The sequence below is a fragment of the Ixodes scapularis genome, unplaced genomic scaffold (assembly GCF_016920785.2).
Source record: "Ixodes scapularis isolate PalLabHiFi unplaced genomic scaffold, ASM1692078v2 PGA_scaffold0__279_contigs__length_252992795, whole genome shotgun sequence".
NCBI classification, from domain to species: Eukaryota; Metazoa; Arthropoda; class Arachnida; order Ixodida; family Ixodidae; genus Ixodes; species Ixodes scapularis.
The window spans coordinates 107,159,999-107,184,928 of NW_024609835.1; the positions used below are offsets into that span (position 1 = coordinate 107,159,999).

Sequence of the window (24,930 nt, forward strand, 5' to 3'; positions counted from 1 at the left end):
CAACAATTCCATCACTGCACTTGTGCCGATTCGTGGATTGAACTGAATGAAGCTGCCTGCCTGCAGAATATTCAAAGTAGGGCCCACAGAAAACAAACACCCAGGAGTCAAAAATTGTGTTACCAATTTTTATTACAAGAAACAATAAATAGTTTTTTTTGTTGTGCTTACAAGTATAAGCTAGTCAATTTATCTGTGCAAAATACACATCACTAAGTTGTAACATGCATTCTTATGTCGTGACAGGGAAGAATTGAGATCTTTCGTGGACCTAAGTGAAAATAAAATATAGTACTTTCCCAACAACCTTGAAGGTACAGAAGTTAGTCACAAATTATAGCAAAGCAAAGAATATTACAGCAGGTAGTGAAAAACAAAACAGTTGCAAAAAAATAAGTGCGCAATTATAGACTGCCTTCAAAAAGTTCAGCTACATTTATAATTTATTTGGAAGTAAAAAAAAAAGTATAGTATGTATATATAGTATTTATATATCTTGCTTTTCTCTCTGCTAAAAATAAAATCGCACACAGCCAGTATAATTCATCCACATACTGGGAATGTGGCATCCGCATCTCGCAAACCCTTTCGGCATATGCCCAACAATCCTCGCTTTCCACTGTCAATCAAAACTCGGGGGAGAGAAGAAAAAAAAACAACTCTTCCCATTGCTTGCACGACACACTGGGGTTGATTGTTCAGATACCTGCACGACACCTACAATCCTACCACACACCATCACACTGCGAAACGAAGTCAACACAAATAGGCATTGCACACATGCAAAGTGCCCCAAAGTCTGGAATTTCCATTTGATCAGTACTATACGTTACATACACTCGTTCTAAAACAACAAAAAAAACTTAAACATGCACAAAGCTTTTTTTTTTTTCTTTTCTTTCTAAATTTGGCACAACTGAATTGTTGCAGCAGCTCATAAATTGGGGAACAAATAAATATACTTAGAAACGAGTTAACGAGCAAACTGTGCTCACAGGGCGTAATACCACACACTAGGGGGCAGTGCAAAAACAAGAGGAAACCTGATGTCGGAAGCGTCCCCACACGTCTCTCCACTAGATTTCTTCGAAGCGCCAAGTGCTACCTGCGATGAGGTTGGTACATGTCTATGCTGCTGCTGCTCTTTGCAAGACATTAAACTGTCACTCTGGATATTCGGCATTGGAGATAAGTTGACACATTCGCAGCCGCTGCCATCACAAAGACGGCCGTCGATGCACTCTCCTCCCGACCTCGCGGGACCCGCCTTGCTTTGCAAATCCGTGCAATCCTGACCATTGCCACGACCCTTCACTCACACGATCCAGGCGCAGGAGACACCGATTTTAAAAAAAAGAAAAGGTCCTCTGGACGTTTGAGGAGCGACATCTTCAGTTTATTGCGTGTACTTCTGCTGGGTTTGGGAAAGTTGGGTCGATTTCAAAATGACGAGTGGTGAACGGCATATCCTGGGTTTCATATCGAAAGTCCACTGTGATGTCCTTCACTTCCAAACATGGTGACAGGTGGAGAGCAGGCTACATAATTCGGCTACAAAAAAAAAGCATTTGATTGAGAGTGCCTCTGCTTCAGAATTAACATTTAAGTTAATTTAAAACTAACTACCAAGCCCGTAAATTGTACCACACATTTAAGCTCGTGAAATTTGCAAAACAATCTTCATCTTTATTCAACATTCATGTAGACCTATAACTTGATGATCAGTGGGCACATAAATGCTACCACAAATAACCAAATCTTCCAATTCATTTTAGCCAATAGCTTAATTTTGTAATTTTCCAAAATTCATAAAAAAAAAAAGAAAAGAAAAGGACACGGTATATAATTTTTTATTACATCGCCTACATCTGCCGATTTCGAGAAAACAGTGACAATGTTGTGCCATTAAACCACGAAAGAAAAGGCATTGATTGAATGAATCGTCCGAGCTTCGCGGAGATCTAAAAAAAAAACGAGATCACAAAGCAGGTGAAGGAGGCAACTGGGAAACACCACTGCAAGCATTGTGCTCCCATTACTTTGTGGACGCACATACCCAGAGATTGTCTCTCCAAGAGTTTACATCTTTGGCGGCTCGTGTTAAAACCTTGCCCTGAGGCATGAAAATAAAACCCCGCTCGGGTCAAGACTCGCCGCATTGCTCTGCCGGAACGGGGATACCGAGATCCGAGGCGTATCCGAGAAATGCGCTCGTGCAAGCACCGCTGCTCTACCTCCCTGTTCGAGCCAAGGTGTGGTGAAAAAGAGGTGCGAAGAACGGTGTCGAGCCAACGGTGTCAAATGGGATGCGAGTTGGCACCCTTCTGCAGACTGCTTCCTACTACTGTAGTTCCATGAACATTCAAGATTCGTTTCCCCTCCCACAGCCCAATCCCACTGTGAATTTTGAAACTGCCGAGAAACAGTAGCTCACTTTGATACACCCTACACCTTTTATGATGTGAAGGCAAACTGCACAAAAACAGGCACTGGTTAGTTTATAAAAACTAAATGAAATTAAAAAAAAAAAAAAAAAGAAAGAATAGGGCAAGTTGAGAATTTTTGTTGCAAATTAATGTCCTCTGAATCCAAAAATATGAAGCTTGAGAATATATATAGGGTTGTCCAAGTCACCAGGCTCAATCTAAAATGGACCGCAAAAAACAAATAACCTGCACATAGCAATTTAAAATTTCCGTCAAAGGTGTATTTCACAGGTCGGTTTTTTCTTTTAAAATTACAAAGCGTAGTTCTCTTTCTGTAAAAAATAAGGCCAAGAAAGTTGCCAGGGTCTACGGCGGGCAGCGACGCAGACGACAGTGGTTCAGTAGCGGGTTGTGTTTGGCGTTCGTATTGACAGAGGGGGTCGGGAGCAGCGTCTGAAGGTGCAGCCGACCAGCGAAAGAAAGCAGACAACACGCAGACGTGTTTTTTTTACTTTAAATTTTGCTTTTATTGTCCGCATTCAGTTTTTTAACCGAAGGTACATTTCAAAAAGATTATGTTCATTTTAATAAACCATGGTGGCCGCGAGCCGTTGCAATAAGGAGGTAGTGCCATCTATCAATGTGAATGCCAAACACAACCCGCTACTGAACCCCCGTTGTCTGCATCGCTGCCCGCCGTAGACCCTGGCAAGTTTCTTGACCTTATTTTTTACACAAAAAGGACTACGCTTTGTAATTTTACAAGAAAAAACCGACCTGTGAAATACACCTTTGACGAAAAGTTGAGATTGCTATGTGCAGGCGTCGATCTTTACGGTCCATTTTAGATCAAGCCTGGTGACTTGGGCCACCCTATAGTATGAAACAACTGTGCTGCACGAAGGGGAGTGAATGGTTATGCTCATATTTTTTTCCCCAGGATTTAAGGTAAAGTGTCATGTAGTCTCAAAGGATTAACTTTTGAACAATTTACAATCGAGTATTTTGTATCGCGCACCAAGAAGAAGAAAAAAAGGGATGGGTTTAATTGTCTCTTCTATGTTTTGGTCCTTATTAAAGAGCCTCTGACAAAGGCACTTGGGCATGCCTAGATATTTACAGAAGCAAAACCCACGAGGTCCCAACAGTCAATCAAAAAAATATTTACAATACCCAATCCGGCTTGTCTCCGCAAGAACACTGCCGGACTGGCTACCTTTGTGCTTTTCCCACTCTTTTTTCCTCAGCCACAACCTTCGGCAACACAGAGCTCGGAACACTTAAAAATAAGTCGTCCGATGCATACTTTTATTTATAAATATATAATAGAATCTACGAAACAATTCTTGTGACCGCCAGAAGCCAAATAAATGTTGATTTAAAGAAATTTTGTACACACAGTTCCCAGAGTGAAACAACTCAAGGGATTATCAGAGTTGTAAACATTACGTTCCTCCACACTGATCTGATTTCAGTTTATCTTTGTTGTTACAAAGTTACAAAACTCTGCAGAAAAACATTAATGGGTAGTCTCGACACCATTATCTTGTGCATCGTGCAAAAAATAAAAACAAACAAACTATTTTTTGGGTTGTCAGAGGCCCTTTATAAGTGATGTTTGTTACCATCATGCTCATTTCAGTCTTTAGTTGAGTATTCTGTACGAGTGATCCCTCGCAGGAAAGTTTAATAAAAAGAATGGCCAACTTGGACCCTAGAAAAATAGGATATTTCGCTCCGACAGGTCTTCTCTCACCTTACGCAGTGCTAGTGCACCAGGTGATAATTTTTTTGAGACACAGTTCCTGCATAAACCTGACGACCTGGTCAATGATGCAACATTCTCAGCAAAAAGCAGCACAAGGTAATCTTTCCTCCAATTCATTACACAAATATGAGTTTCTTTCAACCCCTTCACACAAATGAGCTTGCCAAGCCATAAGCTACACCGGAGCTAAACATAAACGCTGTCATGACACCAAAAAGTGCACCCTGTTGGCTCCCCCTTGTTTCGAAATTTGACTAAAGCATATGGAATACAACAAGCATGAGATTAAACCTTAACAGCAAGCAAAAACACAAAGACAAACAGAAAGGGTACGCAGGACGAGAGGAGAGTACCCCTTCTGCTCGTCTTCATGCTTTTGTGCATCTCTTTGTTAACGTTAGTTACAAACCAACTCGCCTGCATGACCACTTTAATGAGATTAAGCACTGTTTGACAGTCCCATCTGGGCATTCATTGTTTTTAGAGGCAGCCAGATCTACGCTCTTCAGGGCTAGGTATACCTTGCCGCCCTGGCCAAAACCAAGAACGAAGGTGCCTGCACGATTTTAGTTCCTAAAGTGTCGTTGAGCCACTTCCAAGACAAGCTTTGCTCATCCAGAACGAGCGCCCAGAGGCCCCGACTCTCAACTCCACCGCAGCTGCCGGCTCCCGGAGAATATGGCGTCCCAAAAAACCATCCCAAATGCACCATTGCCTCGAAAACCGTCCCAGAAATTTCGATGCAATGAAGGGGGGGGGGGGGGGGAGGGGAGGGGAGGAGGGGAGGACGTGGACACTAACAATGAGAGTTGAGTCAAATATTTTAGTAGATGAATACACCCCGCTCCACATATCTGCATTAGACGACACGCCTACAGTGCCAAATTCTCCTCTTGTGGTGAGAACACCCCCACGTTCGAGAAAATGAATGCGCATCGTGTTACTCACGTTTTTTGCGCCGCAGGAGAGGGCTGCCACCAATGCACCGATACCAGATTCGCTGAGACGACCGTCTCGAGAAGAGTCCACAACGATAGATGGTAGCAGCCACCTCTCCCACTTTAAAATGGGGAAAACCCCCCGGCTGTGCATGTCCAGCCGCTTCAACAATACAAAACCTGTCAGCGCCGAAGCCATTGGCATTTTGCGAAGCGAGATGTGTTCCCTAGTAAAGTATCTGGCCAAGAGGAGTTGGGTTGGGGAGGGGGGAGGCGGAAGCAAACACACAAAGAGATGTGGGTTGATGGATGGGCCACCTGATGGAGATGGGCTACTCGGCATTTGGCGAGGGAATCCTTTGTACTTTGGGCATCTTGAGTAGCAAGGGGGCCATGCTCAGGTTCAGCTTGCGTTTGCAGCCCCGGGAGGGGGCCTTAGCCGACCGGGCCGCCTTGGCCCCGGCTTCCTCAGTGCACAGGCTCTCGGGGTCCCCCAGGCAGAGCGCAGACACGCTCTCCGGGGGTGCGCAGTAGCAGGCCGGAACCAGCTTCGGCTGCGCTTCTTCGCCTGCGTGGGACAAGAAAGCCCCGCATACCGTTAGCGACTGCCACGTTTGCCCAAACCTAATGTTACTTCCCAATTATCGCCGACCAATACTGAAAAAAACAAAAGCTCTATTTCTTTTTTGTTCTATGTCGAACCTTGATGTGACGACGGTCCTTAGATGTCTCTGGTCTACAAACTGTCCCATCTCCCACTCCAGTAAATTTCTCCACTGCAGGTGCTGCTGATTGCAGCGGCAACGAAAATACTTTTTCCTTTCTTTCGGACTTCCCATTTTTTTTGTTGGAAAATGCATGTTTGGTTTTGTTAGGTTAATTTTGTCCAGAAACTTTAGAGCTTTTGAATAACTTTTCTGGAGCCGAATTTCAGGAGGATTTCATCTCCTAATGCACCCCTCCCCTCAATTCTTTTCCCTTTCTCCATTCTTTCAAGTTGCATTTGCACACAATTCAAACATCCTTTCAACAACGTTATAAGAAAAAGAAGTCTCAGATTTGGCTGCTTTCGAAGCTTCTATTTTAGCTCTGCGACCTCAGGAGTTCTCAGAAGTCAAACTGCAGTATCTTAGACTGACAAATAGATAATCTTGTATTAGACATCCTATAGTCACATTGCCAACAGCAGCCATCGCAGACCCAATGCCTTCGTGAAGAAACTCCACTGGAGAGTACTGTGCAGGACAAATTGGTAATGGCTTGGAGGTATACTCAGCAGAACTACCAGTGAGTTTGCAAGGATGGATTGAAAAGAGGACCACATGCCATAAAAAATCATGAGCCATTCCATTCCGTAAAGGTGGATGACCAGCGAAGCTGTTTAGCGCAAGACGCAGACATGATACGGAATTTTGAACAAAGGTGCAAACAGATTTATTGTCTTGGTCGGTGGTCATCGATCAAGTGCAACTGGTCACCAAAAACATTTGCAGCGCACAAGTCCCCTTTGCAGGATCCCGCATATTGCCAATGTTGGTCAAGTCGTCATCGCAACGCAGTCGACCACACACACAACAACCACACCCAAACTGTCTGTACAGAAAGTCATTTTTGAATTTAGCGTATGCTCCATTAAAGAGCTGCTGAACCGAAATTTTGATTTTAGAAAACAACGCAGAAGCGCTAGGCGGGACGCTACAAACCCAAAAGCATCACTCGTAAAGCAATATATCCAACGGATGGTCGTAATTTTGTGAAAGAAGAGCGCGCTTGAGCAAGGCGAAAGTTGCGATTCTCGTTTCCTCCTCTTTTTGCTTTGGCTCCGCGAGGACGCGAAGAAGGGAGGAGGCAGGGCCGTTTTCCCTCCTCCTTAGCTATTCTGCAGGAAAAGCGACGTTGCAATTCTCACTCAATCTCATCCTTATTTTACAAAAATACGGCCATCCGTTCGAGGTATCGCCTTATGAGTGATGTTTTGGGGTTTGTGGCGCCCCGTTGAACACTTCTACTACCTTATTTCGTGAAATCCAAATTTCAGTTCAGTATCCCTTTAAAGTTTCCCAATTGAGCAGCATGGTACCTGTGTCTTTGTGATGTATCCTCCGTCCTGCGACGTTCGTCGTCTTGTCGAAGGAAACTAGACACGTGCGACGGGACTGCCACTAGGCGGATAGTAGACACGCGTGACGGGACCACCACTTTGGGAGAGCAGAAGGAAACTAGGCACGCAAGCGCTTGGAACGACGACAAAGAGACAGCGGTGCGAGCTTTTGTTGACGCACATGAAAAATACACGGAACCCTAGCAATGAACAGCTTTGCTGTAAAAAAAGGCAGCACTGTAAGACTAGCTTTTATCGCTGAGGTGACCTTACTTTTGCAAAAGTGGAATGCTAGCTAAATGCGATTACATTTAATTGCTGGGTTGTCCGAAAGACTATCAAAATGATGGTATAGTGGTTTTCAGCAGGAGTGTGACGACAACACAAAATTAAATTCTGGTGAAATCGCCCAATGCTTCCCGAAGGTCCAATCTCTATGCCAAAACCCAAGCGTGGACAGGGATGACCATTGCCTCGGAATCAAGTATGGTAAAATCTGGTTCGGGCTCAACGAAAAGCAGATGAATGCGAAGCCTAATATTATTTTGGAAGCTCGATGATAAAAAAACAAGTGTCAAAAATACAATTAATGACTCAACATTTGTTTCAAGTTCCGCTGGCATCTTGTACATAACAACTAACCAAATGTAAAACTCATTTGAACAACACAAGCGCGAACTCGCCTCGCCATACCCCGTCACACAAAAAACTGCAAAGGACGACGGCCCCATACGTGACCCACGGATGGCAGTTGTAGTTTCAACAAACGCTGCCAGAGTTCCATCGGAGTGCCCGACGAACGAATGGCGAGCCAGCTTGCTAGAGATGGAGTCTTGCCCAAGACGGCCCGAGAGAAAGCACCGCCAAAGCAAGTGCACGAACAGAGTCGCACGTCCAGTCTCTAATGCTCGCCCGCCCCAGGCCGTTTTCTTTCGCTCTGTCTTAGCCGGGGATGTTTCCATGGCCACCAACGAGACAAAAACGGCAGGGCGGTCCTTGGGTGTTCCAGCACGAGCACCTCAAGCTGGAACACCCGAAACACACGAGACACTCTGGTGTCTCATAAGTTTCAGGGGTGCCCGCACAGAGGAAGTATGGCGGAAGGCAACGAGTGTGTGCTGGAGGCATCCAAAAGAGATGCCCCGCTGTTCTTTTGCGCTTAATCGGTGAAGCATTGACAGAACACGAGTCCCAGCCGAACGCTGCAGTGCTTGTGTCCAACCTACGCCCCGCGCTCGATCGAGGAAGACGACGTAAAGTAGCCAGTTCACGGGCATTTTGTTTGGCCTACGAAAAACAAGCCAGACAAAGCGCCTACTATAGTTCGATCTCTTCGCCAACAGCACGTTGGCAAGGGGATCCTTGCTGACGTGCTGTTGGCAAGGAGATCCACTGCGGAAGGGGCCATCGCGGAACAGGGCTTCTGCCCAGTCTGCAGTGGCCACTTTGAGGCCACTGCAGACTGGGCTCTGGACTCGCCGACCTGCGGTCGCGGCCAACTCACCCAGTGCTACGGAGGTGGATGCGCAGGCCTCCTGCGCGTCGATGGGGGTGAAGTCGACCCCCTCCAGAGGCAGAGCGGGCTGGTCGGGGGCGTCCCCAAAGTGGGGAGGCTCGTGCAGCGGAGTCGGGGTGGTCTTCCCGCACGAGCAGGATGTCACGGCAGGCGACTTGGAGCGCCAGTACTGGAGCTCTGTCTTGCAGCGGCTCAGCTCCTGCAGCACCGCGTTCAGCTTGTGCGACGTCGTCTGCAGCTTCTGGTCGTAGTCGTCGTAGCGGGCCCTCAGCTCCGCAATGTGCCGCTGCTGGCTGGCCACCCGTCGCCGGGTAAGCTTCAGCTCCCTCCTCAGCGCCAGCACCTGGCCGCTGTTCCTGGGGGAGGGTGCATGCGCGGCACGGGCCACAGGGATGGTCAGCCTTCCAGGTGGCGAAGACAAGGTGAACGCGGCACTAATACGAGGCTTTGGGGTGAGCGCAGACAGAGGACATCGAATGAGGGGGGGGGGGGACCAGTGGCCAGGCGTGAACACGGAGTGAAAGTTGCGCTGCAGAACCCGGGGATCTCGGGTCCGATCCCCACCCCTGGCCGTTTCGAGCTGGATGGGCATTGTACCAGCGTGCAGCTGTGTATTTCTCATCTAGTGGGGGCACCAGATGCGCATTGAGGCTGACTAACTTCTTGCTGTCTACACGAATGCGCAACATAATTAGTACTTTTTGGCCTCAAACAGTTTCTTCACCCAACAGGTGTTAATTTTACCAAATGGTGCTCTCTAGTCTACTGACTTTGAATAGCCGCCAATAAATACAGTTACACGGGATCGAGGTTGAACAACCATGAATTTCCCCCCACTAGAGACACGCTAAGGGAATGAGTAAAATGCATCGGATTAGTTTCATTCCACTAAACAATTACTGAAATGCAGCGAATGGCACCAGTTGCAATTACTAAGCTTGCGACTTAGGTTTCTCGTGCAAGTTTGTCAACTCGCAAGTTTGTCAACTATGATAAAACGCTAGCAGAAAAACAAAGTAAGCCCACAGCTTGAGGCACAGTGAAACCGTAACCGACGCTCAAAAAGTAGGAGTGCGGCACGACTCCTAACACACTTTGTGTTCCCGGTGCACAGGGAGTAGCCAAAGGGGTGCCTCACTTTTTCATGCTCTCCCTGAGCTTGCGCAGCCGCTTCTTGACGGTGGGGTTGACTGGCGGCGCTTGTGGGGACAGTGGGGCAGAGGGGCACGACCCCTGGGTGCTTGTGGACGGGGGCATCTCCATCAAGGACAGCTGGCTCTTCAGGGACGCTGCTCCAAGGAAGAGAGCAAGAAGGGGTTCATTTACAAACATGCCTACACAGCTTCAGCATGCTCTCTCTCTCTCTCATTTGTGAACCTTTTGGAACGAAGTTGTCTAGCTAATGTTGCGACCATACTTTACTCTAAAAGGCTATAGATAATTATCTGGAAAATTTAAGCATGTCTCGATTATATCTGCTAAATTCTGAGACATACAGAATGTGTTATGAATGAAGTGGACATATGCTGTGGCAAGCTCCGTGTCACATATTTTTTCCCCCAAAATAGTGCCTTACTATGTTGAGTCAATTTCAATCAAAGGTACCACATTGGCACAGGATGTAGCAGTTAAATGATGTTGGTGCAATTGGGTACGACTAGTGCAGCTTTCCTAACACTCGACATGATGGCAGCCTGGTGTCTGTGGGGTGATTCCAGACTGGCAGAATGACTCCCTTGGCTTCTCATATGAAAAACCTAGCGAAGAAAGCGAACAAAAAGAGTCACAGAAGTTGATGAGGATCACAATAATAGGGGGTATGGCTGCACACATATGGCTGGAGTTGCACTTAACATAAAGAACATTGCTAAGGCACCCACAAAAGCTGATGTAAAGCCCCCAAAAGTCAAGGAGACTGAAAAACACATCGCAAAAACTATGTGTTGAGTGTATCTACCGGCATGTAAGATAGGCGGGTGGGGAAGCGACCACTGAAACCTGCCACAGGGGCGTGTCTGGATTATGTCCTCCTGGTGGCTTCCACTCGGCAGATACCTCCACCTTATGACAGATGGCACGGCAACATACAAAAGGCGGTGAACTTGGGTTTGCATGGAACTCCGCGTGAGGGCGCACTGTGTCGGCAATATCCTTTAATTTGAAGTACCGTATTTACTCGCATAATGAACGCACTCCCACGACAGGTACCAATATTTTGACTTTATTTTTCTCCCTTGCATAATGAACGCACCTTCAATTTTCGGCTCCGCGAGTCTCAAATTGCATCCAATTTAGCTAACCACCAAGCCAATTTTCTTTAGCCGCCAAGCAGTCAGGCCAAGTCAAGCCAAGCCACTCTTGTAATGGCTGGAAGTGTGTAGTTACGGTAGTTGAAGAAGTGATTAACCGTGAAAATAAGCGGCGCACGCATTTGATGAAGAATTGCCCGGCCCTGGACATCCTTTGCCTATCGGATGCATTGATGTCAACAAACACGCCGTTGTCTGCGGTCCGCTTTCGGACAGTGATATTGTGAAAGTTGTTAGGCCTAAGAATGGCCGCGTTGCTCTCCGTGCTGAGTCGGCTTCGTAGGGAACTTTTCCTCCGGCAAAAGAAACGCCGAAAGCGCCCTAAAAAGGTTTGCAATTTTTAAAACCTGGCTACTGTGGCGCACCCACGACCAGCCTTGGGTGCGCCTCCATCAGTGGAGACATGCCACAGTACCTTGCAGTGCCATATTGGCACCTAATATGACATTTGCACGAAGTGTGTATATGCAAAAATTTTACCCTGAGTAATGAATATAATGAAAAAACAAAAATTTACACATATTTTTGGGAGGAAACTCCCCAAAAAAACGTGTCAATTTTTTTTTTACTGAATTCTGGCAAAATAAAATTACCACACAAATTATCTATCAACATGTTTCCTAACTACAATGCACTTTGCATGCCACGTGAGCGCCTGGCAATGTGAAATCGTCTGCGAATTGTCTGACATACTCTTTGCCATTCGTTTTGTTTGTTTTGCTCCCAAACACACTTGGAGCCCACGAATTTGGCGGTAGCAGACGAAATCGGCATTTCTTGTCGTGTTTTGGCGCCTGTGGACGGCCAAGATTCTCGAGGTATAGGACATAACTGTTGTGTTCTGAACTGTCGGTCGCGCTACGGCCCGAAGAAACAAAAAGCGGCAATATTTAATCCGGGCAACGTTGAATCCGGGTGACCTCTCGTGCTGGGCATAGTGCGACCACAGTGTAATGTGACAGCGTACTGCTGGCTTCAAATAGCGTCGAACTAAAACCCGCCTGCTTGCCCGTAAACAGTGTAAACTTGTAAGCCAGCTCGCCGAACACATCTGCTGGTGGCATGGAATCGACGCTGTCAAGGCATTCAGGCACGCCTTGGCTGACTTTTCAGCTTGCCTTCTTTTGCCGCGCTGTGGGCCCCCTCGATTATTTTAGCTTGCGATATATTACTACGTGCAAAACAGAACCTATATATGAAATATATTATTAGTTTCCCCGAATAAACTTTAGTGATTCATGTGCAGTTTACGACATAAATTGCCACGAGGTCGCGTTGCCTGCAAACTTAATGAGGATATTTTGTTTTTCATTTGTTCTTTGTGTGGCGCCATTTATGTGGAGTGCTGCAAACTTTCCTGAAGCGGGGACACAATCAGGTCGCCCAATTGGCTCTAGTTTCCCTACTTGCTTACCTTACACCCTGGCATCTACGTATGTAACCCACTCCCCTCATAAGTGCCCTGGCCTTGAGGGTGGCTAAAGGACTAAATCGAGCAATCGATAAGTAACTATTGAGCGAGCTTACAGGAGAAGGAGGGGGTGTAGTCGAGGAAGTCTGCGCCGAAGTAGCTGATCTCCGGGAGGGTCGGCTCTATGTGCTCCTTGAAGTACTCCATGGCCATGGTGGTGAGGTCAAACAGCTCGTCGGTCACCTTGTAAGCACGGCTCAGGGTGGGGGTCACCTCCACGTACCACAGGATGCGGTGCACTTCGTCCAGGATCTAAAGGGGACCAGAGACGAGGCAAACCAGTTCTTTCCCTTCCTCTGCCACTGTGTGTGCAACAGCCGCCAACAAATTAAGACAAATCCAAGGTCTCCCCGAAGGTACCATGGGAATCCGGATACAAGACGTGGTTGCAACTGTAGTCATCAATGAGATGAGAACAGCAGGCATCGCTTCCTGATGCCCGGCCTATGCTGCACACTTCCTGCGTTTCGAAGTGCTTTGGCTGCGCATGCGTGCTTGAGGCCCACGAGATTCCAAAGCCTCAACGAAAGTAGGAAGCTTGCGCCGGACAACTAGAGCTGCTTCCTGCCCACTAATCTCTATCGTAGTAGGCTGGACTGTGGGTAGGGAGCCTGTCGGTGTCGCCACCGGCGGCCATTGTTTGACACCCGGCAATATACGCAAGTCTATGGGAGAAATGCGCAAAAGTAAGAATACTGAAGCATGTACGCTGTGCTCGGGAGGCGAGTATTTTATGGTGTGCTGCGATCCTTATGTCGGGTGTTTGGAGATCGGATTGGTATTTGTCAAGCGTTCGAACGCTGATTAAAAAAATCAAACGTACCGGAGCACCTACGGCTGAACTGGCAAGCTTGCTCTCGTAGTGAAGTAAACAAAGGAACTTGCCGTCAATGAGATCGTCCTCGGGGAAGCCCAGAAGTTGATGAATGACGAAGAAGTTTCATCTCGACAGCGGCTTTCTGGGAGTGAGCGAACTCCGCGTAGCAAAGCCTTCGAGCTTGTCGTCCGCTAAACCCAACTCAACGAAACTACCACCGACTCCGCGGTAACTCTAGGTAACTCTCGCCTCATTGAGCTGCACTACAGCGGTGTCACTCTCAACCAAAAAGTATTTATTTATAAGAACTGTGAGGGCGGTCAGTTTTAATGTTTGTACGCAAACATTAAAAGGAAAAGCCTCTCAGGCAGTCGTAGCCGCCCGACGGGTGTCCGACGTGCTACACGCCTCGCTCTGGCCCGCCGCACAAGAGCCAATGGGAGCCTATGTCTCAGATTTCAGTCACAAATGACATAGAGACAGGGGAAGGAGCTGTCTGGCGCAGCTTCAAAGCTGATGACGTAGGCTCGCTCCATGGGACAGTTAATGCTTTTGCATTAATAATGCACACACTAGACAGTGTTGGGCACATAGCTCTACATCAATGGATGGCTGAGATCTTCTACAACAGTGCCTAAACTAGAAGAACACTTTGCTTAAAGGCAGAGACGGCAGAAAAAATTTGCGAGCTCGGAAGACTCTCAGGAACCCAGTTTGAGAACCCCTGCGTTACACGACAAGCAATAACCCAGTCCTTCACGGCAGGCCGTCGCTTCGTCGTAGAGAAACATGAGCTTCGCTAATCGTTGCATGACGGCATTCCTTTAGCCACACAAAACGAAGGCGAAGGAACTGGCGTCGTCATGGAAGTGGGAAGCTCCTGAAAGTGACATGACGCCACCAAAGGTAAAGCCAGAAGTGTGGAGGGTCACGGCCCCAATAGTGACCAAAACCAACAGACGTCATTGGATGAAAAAGAGAGCTGTCTTGGCGCCAACAACTGTTTCGGTCACCCTCGGGGCGGCCCCGAGGGTGACTAAAACACCAGCTGGTGCCAAGTCAGCTCTCCTTTTCATCCAAAACCTCTTGGTTTTGGTCATTGTTGGGAGCTTGTCCCTCTACACTCCTGACTCCACCTCTGTTGGCGTCATGTCGCCTCCAGAAGCTTCCTACCTCCATGGGCTTTGCACTTGTGCACGCACCTCTCCTGGGAAGAAGCAGCAATGCTTGCGCTCGATGTGCTTGCCAAAGGTCATGTGGAGCAGGGTGAGGCGCATGTGCACAGTCTCGATGATGTCACACTCGCGTGACAGCGGGTGCTTGCGCCGGGCCGACTCTCTCCGGGGCATCTGGGCCTTGATGGACTGGAAGCGCTGCTGCATTGCCAGCCGTAGGCGCACAAACTCGTAGTTGAGCAGAGAGGAGGCTGCCTGGTTTAGGTGCCGGCACACCTGTCCATTGGGGACGCAAACGACACCAGCAAGGGTCGGCCTTCAGGTTTCTTCAAGTAAGAAGAAACAATGCACTTCCAAATTTAAAAAAAAAAAAAAAAAATTTTTAAATTGTGTTTTTCAAAACTGACAAGCACTCAACGTGTTGTGAAGTATTTTCGAGAAACAAGTCTCTTTTACCCCGAAATATTAATTTAAAAGCAAAATAAAATGGGTCTGCTTTTTCCTGTTCTTTTTCAGAATAAACCTTTTACACGCTGCTATTTTACAAAAGCCATGTCTCCGCCACTTGCAAACACACAACTTTCATGATATTCTTTTTCTTCTCTCTGGGAGGTACATAAGCGAGATATCTAATAGTTGAAGATAGAGTGAGTAGGCAGGTGAGCTGGCTGATGTTGCACATTTTTGAAAGACCGGAGATGACGGATGAAAAAGGGGTATAAACATGTTAAATATGGTGTCAGTTTATTCTCTATGCCTCCTATACTTCTTGTGAGAAATAATTCTTAAACTGAAAATTTTGAAAGTGCTGCTGAAACATCATAAATCATCCTAGAGCAGGGGGGCACAACATACGACCTGCGGGCCGCATGCGGCCCGCGAGCGCTTTTTTAGCGGCTCGCGGCCCGGCTCAGCACAGAAACTCACCTGCTATGCCATTCTATCTATTGAGCGCCCGCTCCGCTTGGCAAGCAGCAGTGAAACCCTCTGACCTACTTCTCTGTCTTTGGCAAAGTAACTACGATTTCTCAATTCAAATTTTCCCTCTTCACTAATCCCGCTGAGAACAATAAAACAGCATGTGCAGCTGTCCCTGTCCATGGTGTGGATCTGTCTGAACATGTCTGTACACGGAACGCGAAAACTTGTTGCTCTCTCTCAACAGATCCCTTCCCTCTTTCACCACGGACGCTATCAACCCTCTCCCTTTTTGTTGGGATAGTTAGGGGTCGCATCGTCGGATAGAAGGACTGTGATCCGACGATGAAACTGAAGCTTATCTGACGCTATTCATCTCAAATTTCAGCTGCATGAGTTTTACAAAAACTTGGACAAGAACAAGTACGGAAACCTAGTGGACCACGCCTAGAAATTGTCGTCACATTTCGGGAGCACGTATGTCTGTGAGCAAACCTTTTCACTGATGACTCTCAACAAGAACCGCCCTCGATCTTCCATGACGGACATGACATTGCGAGATGTGCTGACGACGGCAACGAGTGAGATGACACGATATCGGAAGCCTGACCGCAGCCAAAATGTGCAACACGTCGCACTAGGTGCGACCCGCACAGTTTTTAATAAACCAGCTCTGGCCCGCCTAAATTTTTAGTTGTGCACCCCTGTCCTAGAGCTTTCATTTACACTTTTCCGGATTCTACAGGCCTTCGAATTCATAGATATATGGTAATATTTTTATTTCAGTATTTGAATCAGTCTTAATACTGCCCATAATCTTTGTAAATGAAACTTTTAATACTAAAAAAATAATTAAGCTACATCAAAGCCAAGTACCCAGATGTATAACTGGTTTGAGTTGAGCTCTGTGTATGTCCTGTCTTGTCTGTGTGTAAGTGTTTACTGGTCAAGCTGTTTCTCTTAGACATATACCTAGATGCAGTCACACTGTTAAGACAGATAAGCTGTGCAAATTTCATTTGCATTGAATCAGAAATTATATAAAAAGCTCTAAAAGCAGTGTCCCCTTTTGACTCTTTCCTGAACCAAGGAAAAAGTAGGAATTTTCAAAGGATCCATGCAAATGCATTTATTTCCCTAACTAAATTGTGTATGGAGCAATATGACACTTCAAAATGTGGCTAATTAGTTGTCCTTTCAGAAGAAACAGCGGTTGATATAATGTGGAGAAAAATATTTTCAAATTTTATTTCTTGAAAATACAGTGTATGTGCGGAAGGTGTATAAACGCTGAAGCTTCTACAGCTATGTCAAATTAAATGTAAGAAAAATTTGGAATATAGAAATTGTGCCCCACACCTACACTAATCTGAAAGTTAGTGTACTGAGAGTTCGCCACTGTAACATGTGTGCCTTTCAACGAAGGAATGCTTATATTGGTGAAACACAGATAGTAAACACCACATCCCCAGCAGAATGCTTTCCTTGTGTTCTACCTTGGTTTTGTCATAGCCTCGATTGCAGTTCCCTCATATATCTAATCTTTGTGCACCGCACCTTGCTGGGGACATAAAATGTGCATGCCGGCTCAGGACAGCCTTGGAAATTGTAGCACAGTCAAACCTGTTTATAACGAACAGCAGGAAACGCCACGATCAGTTCAATATAGCAAGTAATTCGATAGAGCAAAAACTATTTATAATGAACTTCCACAATGCATTCGTTGTACAGCGAGAACTTCTTTTTCTTTCTCATCTCTTCGCTTCCGCCTTGTAACAACTCGCTGAAAAGTATTATTTTTTTTTTTTTTTTGCATACGTGCAGAGTTTGTGTCTTTAGCTTATCTCCCTTTCTGAATCACTTCTTTTTTTTTTTTTTTTGCTGTGCGTGCATGCAGAGAGTATTTTCTTGCTTTCTCCCCCTTTTGATTTGCTTCTCTTCGCTCAATTTTGTTCGCAACTTGAGCCTTTGGAATTTTCTTTCTTTCCTACTTTTTTTTTGGTGAAAGGAACAGGCTAGAAGACGAATATTTGCACGACAACCATCTACTAAGCAACGTCTATAACATCATTTGAAGTGTCTCCAGAGCTCTTGGGGACTAAAAAATATGCTACAATACAGCTGAATTATGTAAATAATGCCATCTATGCTGCAAAGACTGATGCAAGCAGTTAGTCATGTTAGACAAGTGGAACCACCGTTCCCACGACTATTTTTGACAGCCCACCAGCTTGTGATGAAGCTTAAACTGACGTTTAAACCGAAACTAGAGTTATACGGCTATCCACAAGATTGTGGAACATAATTCTCCGCACTAAATTTAATTTTGTGACGGAGCTTGGAAACCATTTATTACCAGTGACTGATGGCTTATCGGTGCGGCCAGGGAAGAGTTAAACTTCCTTTCACTTGCTGAGCTGGAAACATCAAACGAGTGAAAAAGCTTGTTGGGATGCTGAAGCACCTTATCAGCATTTCCAACGCATGCGTGCTACAGTTACTAGGATGCCGCTTCCTTATTTTCATTGCAGCGGCCTTTTAAGTTTTATTTCTTACCACAAATTAGGGATGAATGGAACAGCCTTTCTGAAGCACACATCAACTTGTTCTCAGCCAAGTTATATTGGAAAGAATTGAAGAAGTTATCTGTGAACTAAGTTTGACAATCTGCTTCTTTTGTATTGTATTACTGTTGCTTTTGCATTTGTAGATATATTACTGCTGAGTATTTTCAACATTTCACATTCTTTATTTTCATATAGCTTTGCATAGAATAACTTGTATAGACCATTCCATTTAGCGCTCTCTGGGCGGCACCATTTTGTTCGACCGCAGCGCCCTCTCCACACATCCGGGAAGTTCAGCGGGTTCGGTGGGGTAAAACGAGAGAGAGGGCACCCCACCGACTCTGCTAGCAGACGACAAACCGGGAGGTTGCCGTTCTCCATCTTTGGGCTGTATCGGCGGGCTCTACCGAACACCGAACTCTCGCTCGTGGCTGCCGTTGTGAAGTGGTTCGCGTTCTTAGAATAGTTGTGGCTACTCCAAAATCAGCCTATAGCTCTTTGTTGTTCTATTTTGCTAAATGATAAACTAGCATATCTTTTTTCCGTTACTTAAATAGCAGTTGAGTCAGCCGGCAGTACTACCCTCAACTACTGCGTGTTATTGCGGCAGGAGAGCACGTTTTTATTTATTATTTCAGACTTCCACTCATGGTCGCTAAAGGCCTACACCAGTACGAACTTTTGTATAGTAAAAAAGGTACAGCAACCGGATTTTCTTTTCACCAAAGAGACCGGCCAATCTGACACAGTTTTCCCTATTTTTGTTTTTTATTTGCACGCAGGTAACAGTGCGATTGGACCCTGTGAGTCTTTTTATCTAGCATAGTAGTACACAATAACTGGCATACCAAAATCTGCGCATCTGCGCTTGAAAGTTCCAAAATGACGCGATTTTAAACAAAGTTTGAACGCCAGCCGGACGCTAGCTACAGCCCACTCGGCGGAGCGGACGGCTTGCGGGGGAGAGGGGGAGTGCATTTTTTTTCTCTTTTACCCTCTCTGCTATGACCCTAATGGAACAGTCTATAGCACCTGCTGTCACAGTTTTCAAAATTACATTAGTGGTATTGATGAATAAATAGTTTGCTGACAAAGTGTTTGGTAAAACATTTGCTGTTGACTGGTAGTGAAACCTGAAATGACCATGGCGACAGTTCTTACTGTCTTAATGCTGTGGAGCAAATATGGCTCCTTCTGTCACTTGTTCTAGGTTGCACAGCCACATCACAACATATACTGAGGAAGAGAAGGAGATAAACAAGAAAGAAGACAAATCTTATTTTGAATACTTTAAGCATCAGTAAAAAATTCAAATAATGAAGCCCATTTGGCCAGATATTGTGAGTATTTATACAATGGCATGATTGTGCAATGCAAGTCAGATCTGCAAAACAGCATCAGCTGCAACATCAGTAAAATGGTTTGTCAAGAAATTCATGCCATTGCAGATGTTAGAACATCCCCCAAACACAAAAATACTTATGCAAGACTAGGGTAATGGAGGCGATTATTCCTTTCCATTACAATAATTTTGTCATTGGTGTCATTATAAGGCTAACAACCATATCCAAGACCTCTTACATACAACTTACCTGAAAGAAACCCACCATACAGTAACAACAAGCAACTGCTCGAAGTTGGAATAGTTTTGTGGAGATCGGGAATTTGGCACCCCATGCTCAAACCAGACTTGCTTATGTGTCAATCAATCAATAGGTTACTTTTTTTTAAATATTCTTTTTGCCACATTTTTTACATAATGCCCAATATACTCCTATGCAATGACCAATGCCAAAATGTCAAGAGGGTGAGCACATTCTCAATGTTTAAGGTATGCACAAGTTCTTTAAAGGGGCCCTGAAAATCATATTTAAGCGTCTACCTTTTATGCGGTTTCCACGTCTCTTGGGGTTCGGGCAAGCCAGCGGCATGGTGTACAGTTCTAGTACACCATACCAGCGGGCACGGAAAGAGTAGATAAATATCAGTGCGCCATATTTTAACCGAACGACACGGAAACCTTTTCCACTGACGAGGGCGACCCGCGCTACCGAAAGCGCGCAAAATGTGACGTCTTTGGTCCTGGGCTTACTACTGGTCAGAGCCACTAAAAACTTCTTTTTGGTCGAAATACAAAATATAAGTGGCGCGAAACGTTTCAATTATTTATAAAAGTAGTTTTTGTTCACTATTATAGATGAAAAAAAGAAAGAAATGCAGTTTACAAAGTACGGAAACAAGAAATTACCCGTCAGCATACCCGCTGCCAAGCGGTGGAAAAGGCGGCGCATACTAGAAAGGAGTAGTGGGATAAGGCACCGACACGGAAAAATCCCGGATGTACACGGTGGTGCTGCAGTCGTATGGACAGGAAGATCCGACCGGCTCCGAGCGTTCCAAAGGCCTTCGGCGAGAGGCTTTGTCTTGCGGTTTGGCCGTTTCGCGGTATGGCAGCGCGAGGTGGCTCCCATTCTGAACTGATCTTTACCCCGTGTTTGCTGTCGTTTGTGGCCAATGAAGTGTCATGCCGAATTAGTGTTTAATCGCGCAGCAAACGCAATGAAAGCCGCTTTGGCTGCCCACTGCATACAGCCTATCCAGAACATGCTTTAGTGGCGCCCTCAGGCGCCGTCGACACGGAGTGCGGCGGCCGTGAGCGCTCGATGAGCTCACTATTCCTCCTCTAGTTCACGGCCACTCAAGCCAGGACCTATGACGTCATGAAGGAGGTTATTTTTTGCTTGTTTTTGTAATTCTAAATTGCCTATAACTTTTAAAATAAAGCGAATTTCGCGAAAAGAAAAGTTTCACTAAGTTACTACGTTCAGTGCGCTCAGGTTCGGTGCAAATTAAAAAAACAGTAAAAAGTCCTTGCAGGGCCCCTTTAAATACTTTTTAGGGCAAGCAAGACAGCACTTTGGGCAGTCTTGAAGGGACACTGACACCCCCCAAAATTTTTGCTTAATTTTTTGCCAGGCAATTCATTATGGTGTCAGAAGACTACCCAATCAATATTGTGCTACAGCATCACATATATTTCTTATAAAGTAAAAAAATGCAACTGCTCGAAATCGAAACTGGACAAGGGAGGAAGAAGATATATAGAGGAGAGAGTTGGCGGAAGTCACGTGGCTGTGCAACATTTTTTTTCTTCAATCAACGAATTTGTGGCTTTTTTGGAGACCACAAAAACAGGCTATCATATTTCTCTTCTAGTTTTAATAATGAGTGTGTGAATCCGATGACCCACAACTTTGATTATATTTGGTGGTTGTGCGACCACAAAAAAGAGAGTGAGCGCGACTCAAACCGGCCAGCTCCCATTCAGCGGTTTCCGTGCGGAAAATAAACAAATTTCTAGCCGAAAATTCTGTTCTGGGTAGTTGGGCTCTCATATGTTATGTACAAATAAAAACCTTGGCAAGCATAAATACACTGTCAGTGTCCCTTTCAGACCTAGAGAGGACTATCAGACAGCTGCTTACAAACTTCAAAAATATTTGCAAGCAGGCTGCAAAAAATATTGCATTTTTAGAAGAAAGAAATGGGCCACTAGTTACCATGACAGTAACCACTAGGTACTTTGCTGCTGACCTGACCTGACCGGACCTAACTTGACCCGACCCCCCCCCCCCCCCCCCTATAAAGGGGCATTCACACGAGGGAGAAATTTCGGGGGATTTCTCCACGGCATGCGCATCTCGCGACGAAAACGTCAGGCTTTGCGATGTGCAGAAGCCTCGCATTTTCGCCTCGTGATGTGCATGCGCCGGGGAGAAATCCCAGAGATTTCTCCCTCGTGTGAATACCCCTTGAAAAGAGTGAACTCTCGATATGCAGGTCATGGAAGGATCTTCTATCAATCCCACCAAAAAAATTGAGATGTATAAATTTGACCATATAGTATATAGTACATTTAAAATTTTTGCAGCAGGGAGTTCCTTAGTGAATTTACAACCTTATTCTTATTTTAGAATGGCACAGGTGAAGTCATTTAGCATGGAAAGGCATAACTGATGCATCAATTTTATTCTTACATGTTGACCGATTTGCAATTCACGTACCAACAAATGGTTTCCAAGGGGCTTGGCTCTCTACCCTTTGATAATACAATCTACATTCCTCTCTACACAGAGGTCTTCACTACATTCGTGCCTTATTAGCTTTTTCACCCTTATAAGAAGCCTACTAGGTTGCCTGCATTCCATTTAGCATGGGGAAAAGCTCCACATGCAACCTGGTAGCTCAGAAAGACAGTTCCATTGTGTGTGTACTCATGCACCAGAAGCAGCTTGAAAACTATGGCATTGCACTCACAGATTTCATCATTGGCAGTAGAAGCATTAACAATCCAATATGGTAGTCGTTTTCAAACTCGTGAACAGCTTTGTGAAAGATAGACTGATGACAAGAGCCACAAGAGACGTGTATGTGGGAACGAAATGGCCAAAGAGTCGCATTCCTTATTTTGTTCCTTAAAGTGTAGAATTTCTTTTTTAAATAAGAAAGTTATTGCTTTTTTGCTTGCACCAGTTATAAAATAAAATATATTTGTGGAACTTTAGTGTCACTGCCAAGAGCAGAAATGCCGGGCCCCATCTCTAAAGAGAAGGGTGAAAAACCCACCATGCGAACAGTGCCGACAGTTGCAAAGCTGGCGTGCCGCAAGATGTTATCCAGGATTTCGGAGGGGAGGTCCACCAGATTAAGCACTCTGTCCTGGTGCCCTGCTGAATCCATGGCCCTTCTCTCCTCCATTACAACCTGTGACTAAGCACTGAAAGAAAAAGCGGCGCATAAAGTTTGCCTCGCAGAGCTAGTCTGGCGCATTCGTAAGCAGGGCAACTACACTCTGCTCATCGAGAAGATGCGGCCAAGATACGGTTGCCTTTGACACTTCTACGAGATGGATGCAGGAACGCATACAAATCCTCCAACACTGGACCCTGGGCCCTCTTAGAGTGGGAGTTGTAAACGTCGCTAAGGATGTGGCACAAACCTGAAGCCTAATCAATTTCTCGGCCAGGCAGATCTTGAGGGACCAGGAAGGGAGATGGCACCCAACTAACACAAAACATGTTCAGGGTTCAGCCTTACATTTACCTGTCCCAGGTTGACCGTCTTACGACTGTCGGAAGAACAGCCCGAAGTGCACCCAAACACACTGTACAAGGCTACACGAAGCACAGCCTCCTGTGCTCTGCAAATATGTTCTTATATGCTCATCCCGACTTTTTCTTTATTTGCAACTATCTCTAGGAGACGTTCGTGGTAAGTAAACCATGTTTGTCAGGTACCCAAAGACAGGTTCTTTCAGTTACTTCAAACCAACATCAAATAGTGATATTCGCTTTATACACCACATGATCAGTGCAATGATTCTAGCATATATGTTCGCACAACCACTACTCTGCTTCGGGAGCTTTCGCTACAAAAAAAAGTACACAATTAAGAGGAGCATCTCTACGCGATGATAGATTCACAACTCCACGACAAAAAAGCCCGACCACGGTGATCGACGTAAATATAAAGCTGGAATTAAGCTTGCAAATAAACGCGATGGCATCTTGCTTCGGTATCAACACGATGTTTTTCAATGAAACACGTACCACCCGCTCGGGTACAAAAGTGGAGGTAGCTAATCGATAATCAATCTTCAAACTACTTCTAGCGCCGCCGAGCACCAGCCAGGTAAGCACTTAAACAGAGCCCCAAAGAAAAAAAAAACTATAAAAAAAAGATGCGGCACAAACAAAAACTCAATGTTAATAGGCAGGATAAATAAGATCATTGCGGCACCGATGCGACCAGCACCGTACCTTACTCACAAAGCAACTTTTCCTCCCGTCCCAGCAAAACAACAAGAATGGCGCTTAGCACAGAAAGAGAAAATGAAATCGAATTGTTTTATTTCGTCGGACCGGCAGAAAACGGGAGACACAAAGGTTTGGCGGCGGAACGGTTCGAAGAAATATAGGCGACAAAAAATTTTAATTAATTTAGCATCCATAGGCGAGTTTTACAACTAGGAAAAGAACGCGCTTTTTGCTTTGCAGGCCGAATGTTCCCAAGATGCTATGAACACATCGACCGAACTGACAGGGTAATAAATCACCTCTCCGACTAGAGAACAATGCGTGATTATATATTTCTTTTTTCAGCTTCCAGTGATTAGCCCGATGTGAGACCATCTTTTGTCTGAAGGTCAGGGTTTTTGAAGGCAAACGTCCATAATTTTTTCACCAGGAAACACATTCACACTAAAGTAAGTTAACAGAGCGAGTTGTCGTTTACGAAGAATACGATAAATAAAATAAGGAGCTTTCGTTATTTTGGTATACTATGAAATGCACAACCCGTAGTTAATATACTTTTTTTTTTTTTTTTTTTTTACCTATTTTCAGCGTTTGGTTTGCACGCAAGATCAGAGAATGTTCGTCGATGGATTATGAAATTTGGCATAGCGCGTTTCCAGGTTAATCAGAGGACGAACTGGCGTCCAGGTGAACTAAATGCCGTCTTAAATAAGAAGATCCGAGGAAGATTTACCTCTAGTGCGCCCAACTACAGCCGTTGCAAATTCAGTCACTTTGGTTACATCTCTCACAAAATGCACTCGCGTGTGCGCTACACAAACGAAATAAATAGACAAGCAAGAGAGCAGACGCTCGATGAGTTCGAGAGTAATGTTGCTATTTGAGAAAAAAAAACAATATTAAACAATAATAGTATCTTAACTTAAAGGCAGCGCGTGTTCGTTAAAGTAAATATTCATTTATGTTGTTCAACTTAATTGTATTGTTTAGTAATCGACCAACTTTGATAACTCCGGATGTGCGCTTAAAGTACGACCGGAGTAGAAAAGAGTTGCTTGTGGTGATGTCATTGCAGACGCTTTTTGTTTTGTTTTTTTATGAACTTTAT

The 24,930-nt window shown here is 45.3% G+C and overlaps 1 protein-coding gene across 2 annotated transcripts; it reads right to left on the reverse strand.

Annotated features, from left to right (window-relative positions):
- Nucleotides 1-114: 114 nt before the first annotated feature.
- LOC8030863 (F-box only protein 28) lies at nt 115-24,665 on the reverse strand. Of its 2 annotated transcripts, none has more exons than XR_006077541.1 (8): nt 24,556-24,656; nt 22,633-22,783; nt 14,549-14,797; nt 12,586-12,781; nt 9,888-10,038; nt 8,738-9,105; nt 5,143-5,700; nt 115-1,551 (listed from the first exon to the last, which is right to left on the reverse strand). XR_006077541.1 is itself a non-coding variant. In XM_029968865.3 (8 exons), exons 2-7 carry the CDS (start codon nt 22,762-22,764, stop codon nt 5,465-5,467), a joined length of 1,332 nt encoding a protein of 443 aa, XP_029824725.2. In that variant the 5' UTR covers nt 22,765-22,783; nt 24,556-24,665; the 3' UTR covers nt 115-1,551; nt 5,451-5,464. The 2 variants fall into 2 exon arrangements, 1 of the variants encoding a protein (XP_029824725.2); XM_029968865.3 differs by having other exon boundaries at nt 5,451-5,700; nt 24,556-24,665.
- Between the last annotated feature and the right edge of the window lie 265 nt (nt 24,666-24,930).

Bases quoted from the DNA above. Each gene is read 5' to 3' on its own strand.
- LOC8030863 (XM_029968865.3), bottom strand. From the start codon at position 22,764: ATGGAGGAGAGAAGGGCCATGGATTCAGCAGGGCACCAGGACAGAGTG. The intron at 10,039-12,585 runs GTAAGCTCGCTC...TCCTTGGAGCAG, and splicing joins CTACACCCCCTCCTTCTCCT to CGTCCCTGAAGAGCCAGCTG. The intron at 5,701-8,737 runs GTGAGTTGGCCG...TGTCCCACGCAG, and splicing joins ATCCACCTCCGTAGCACTGG to GCGAAGAAGCGCAGCCGAAG.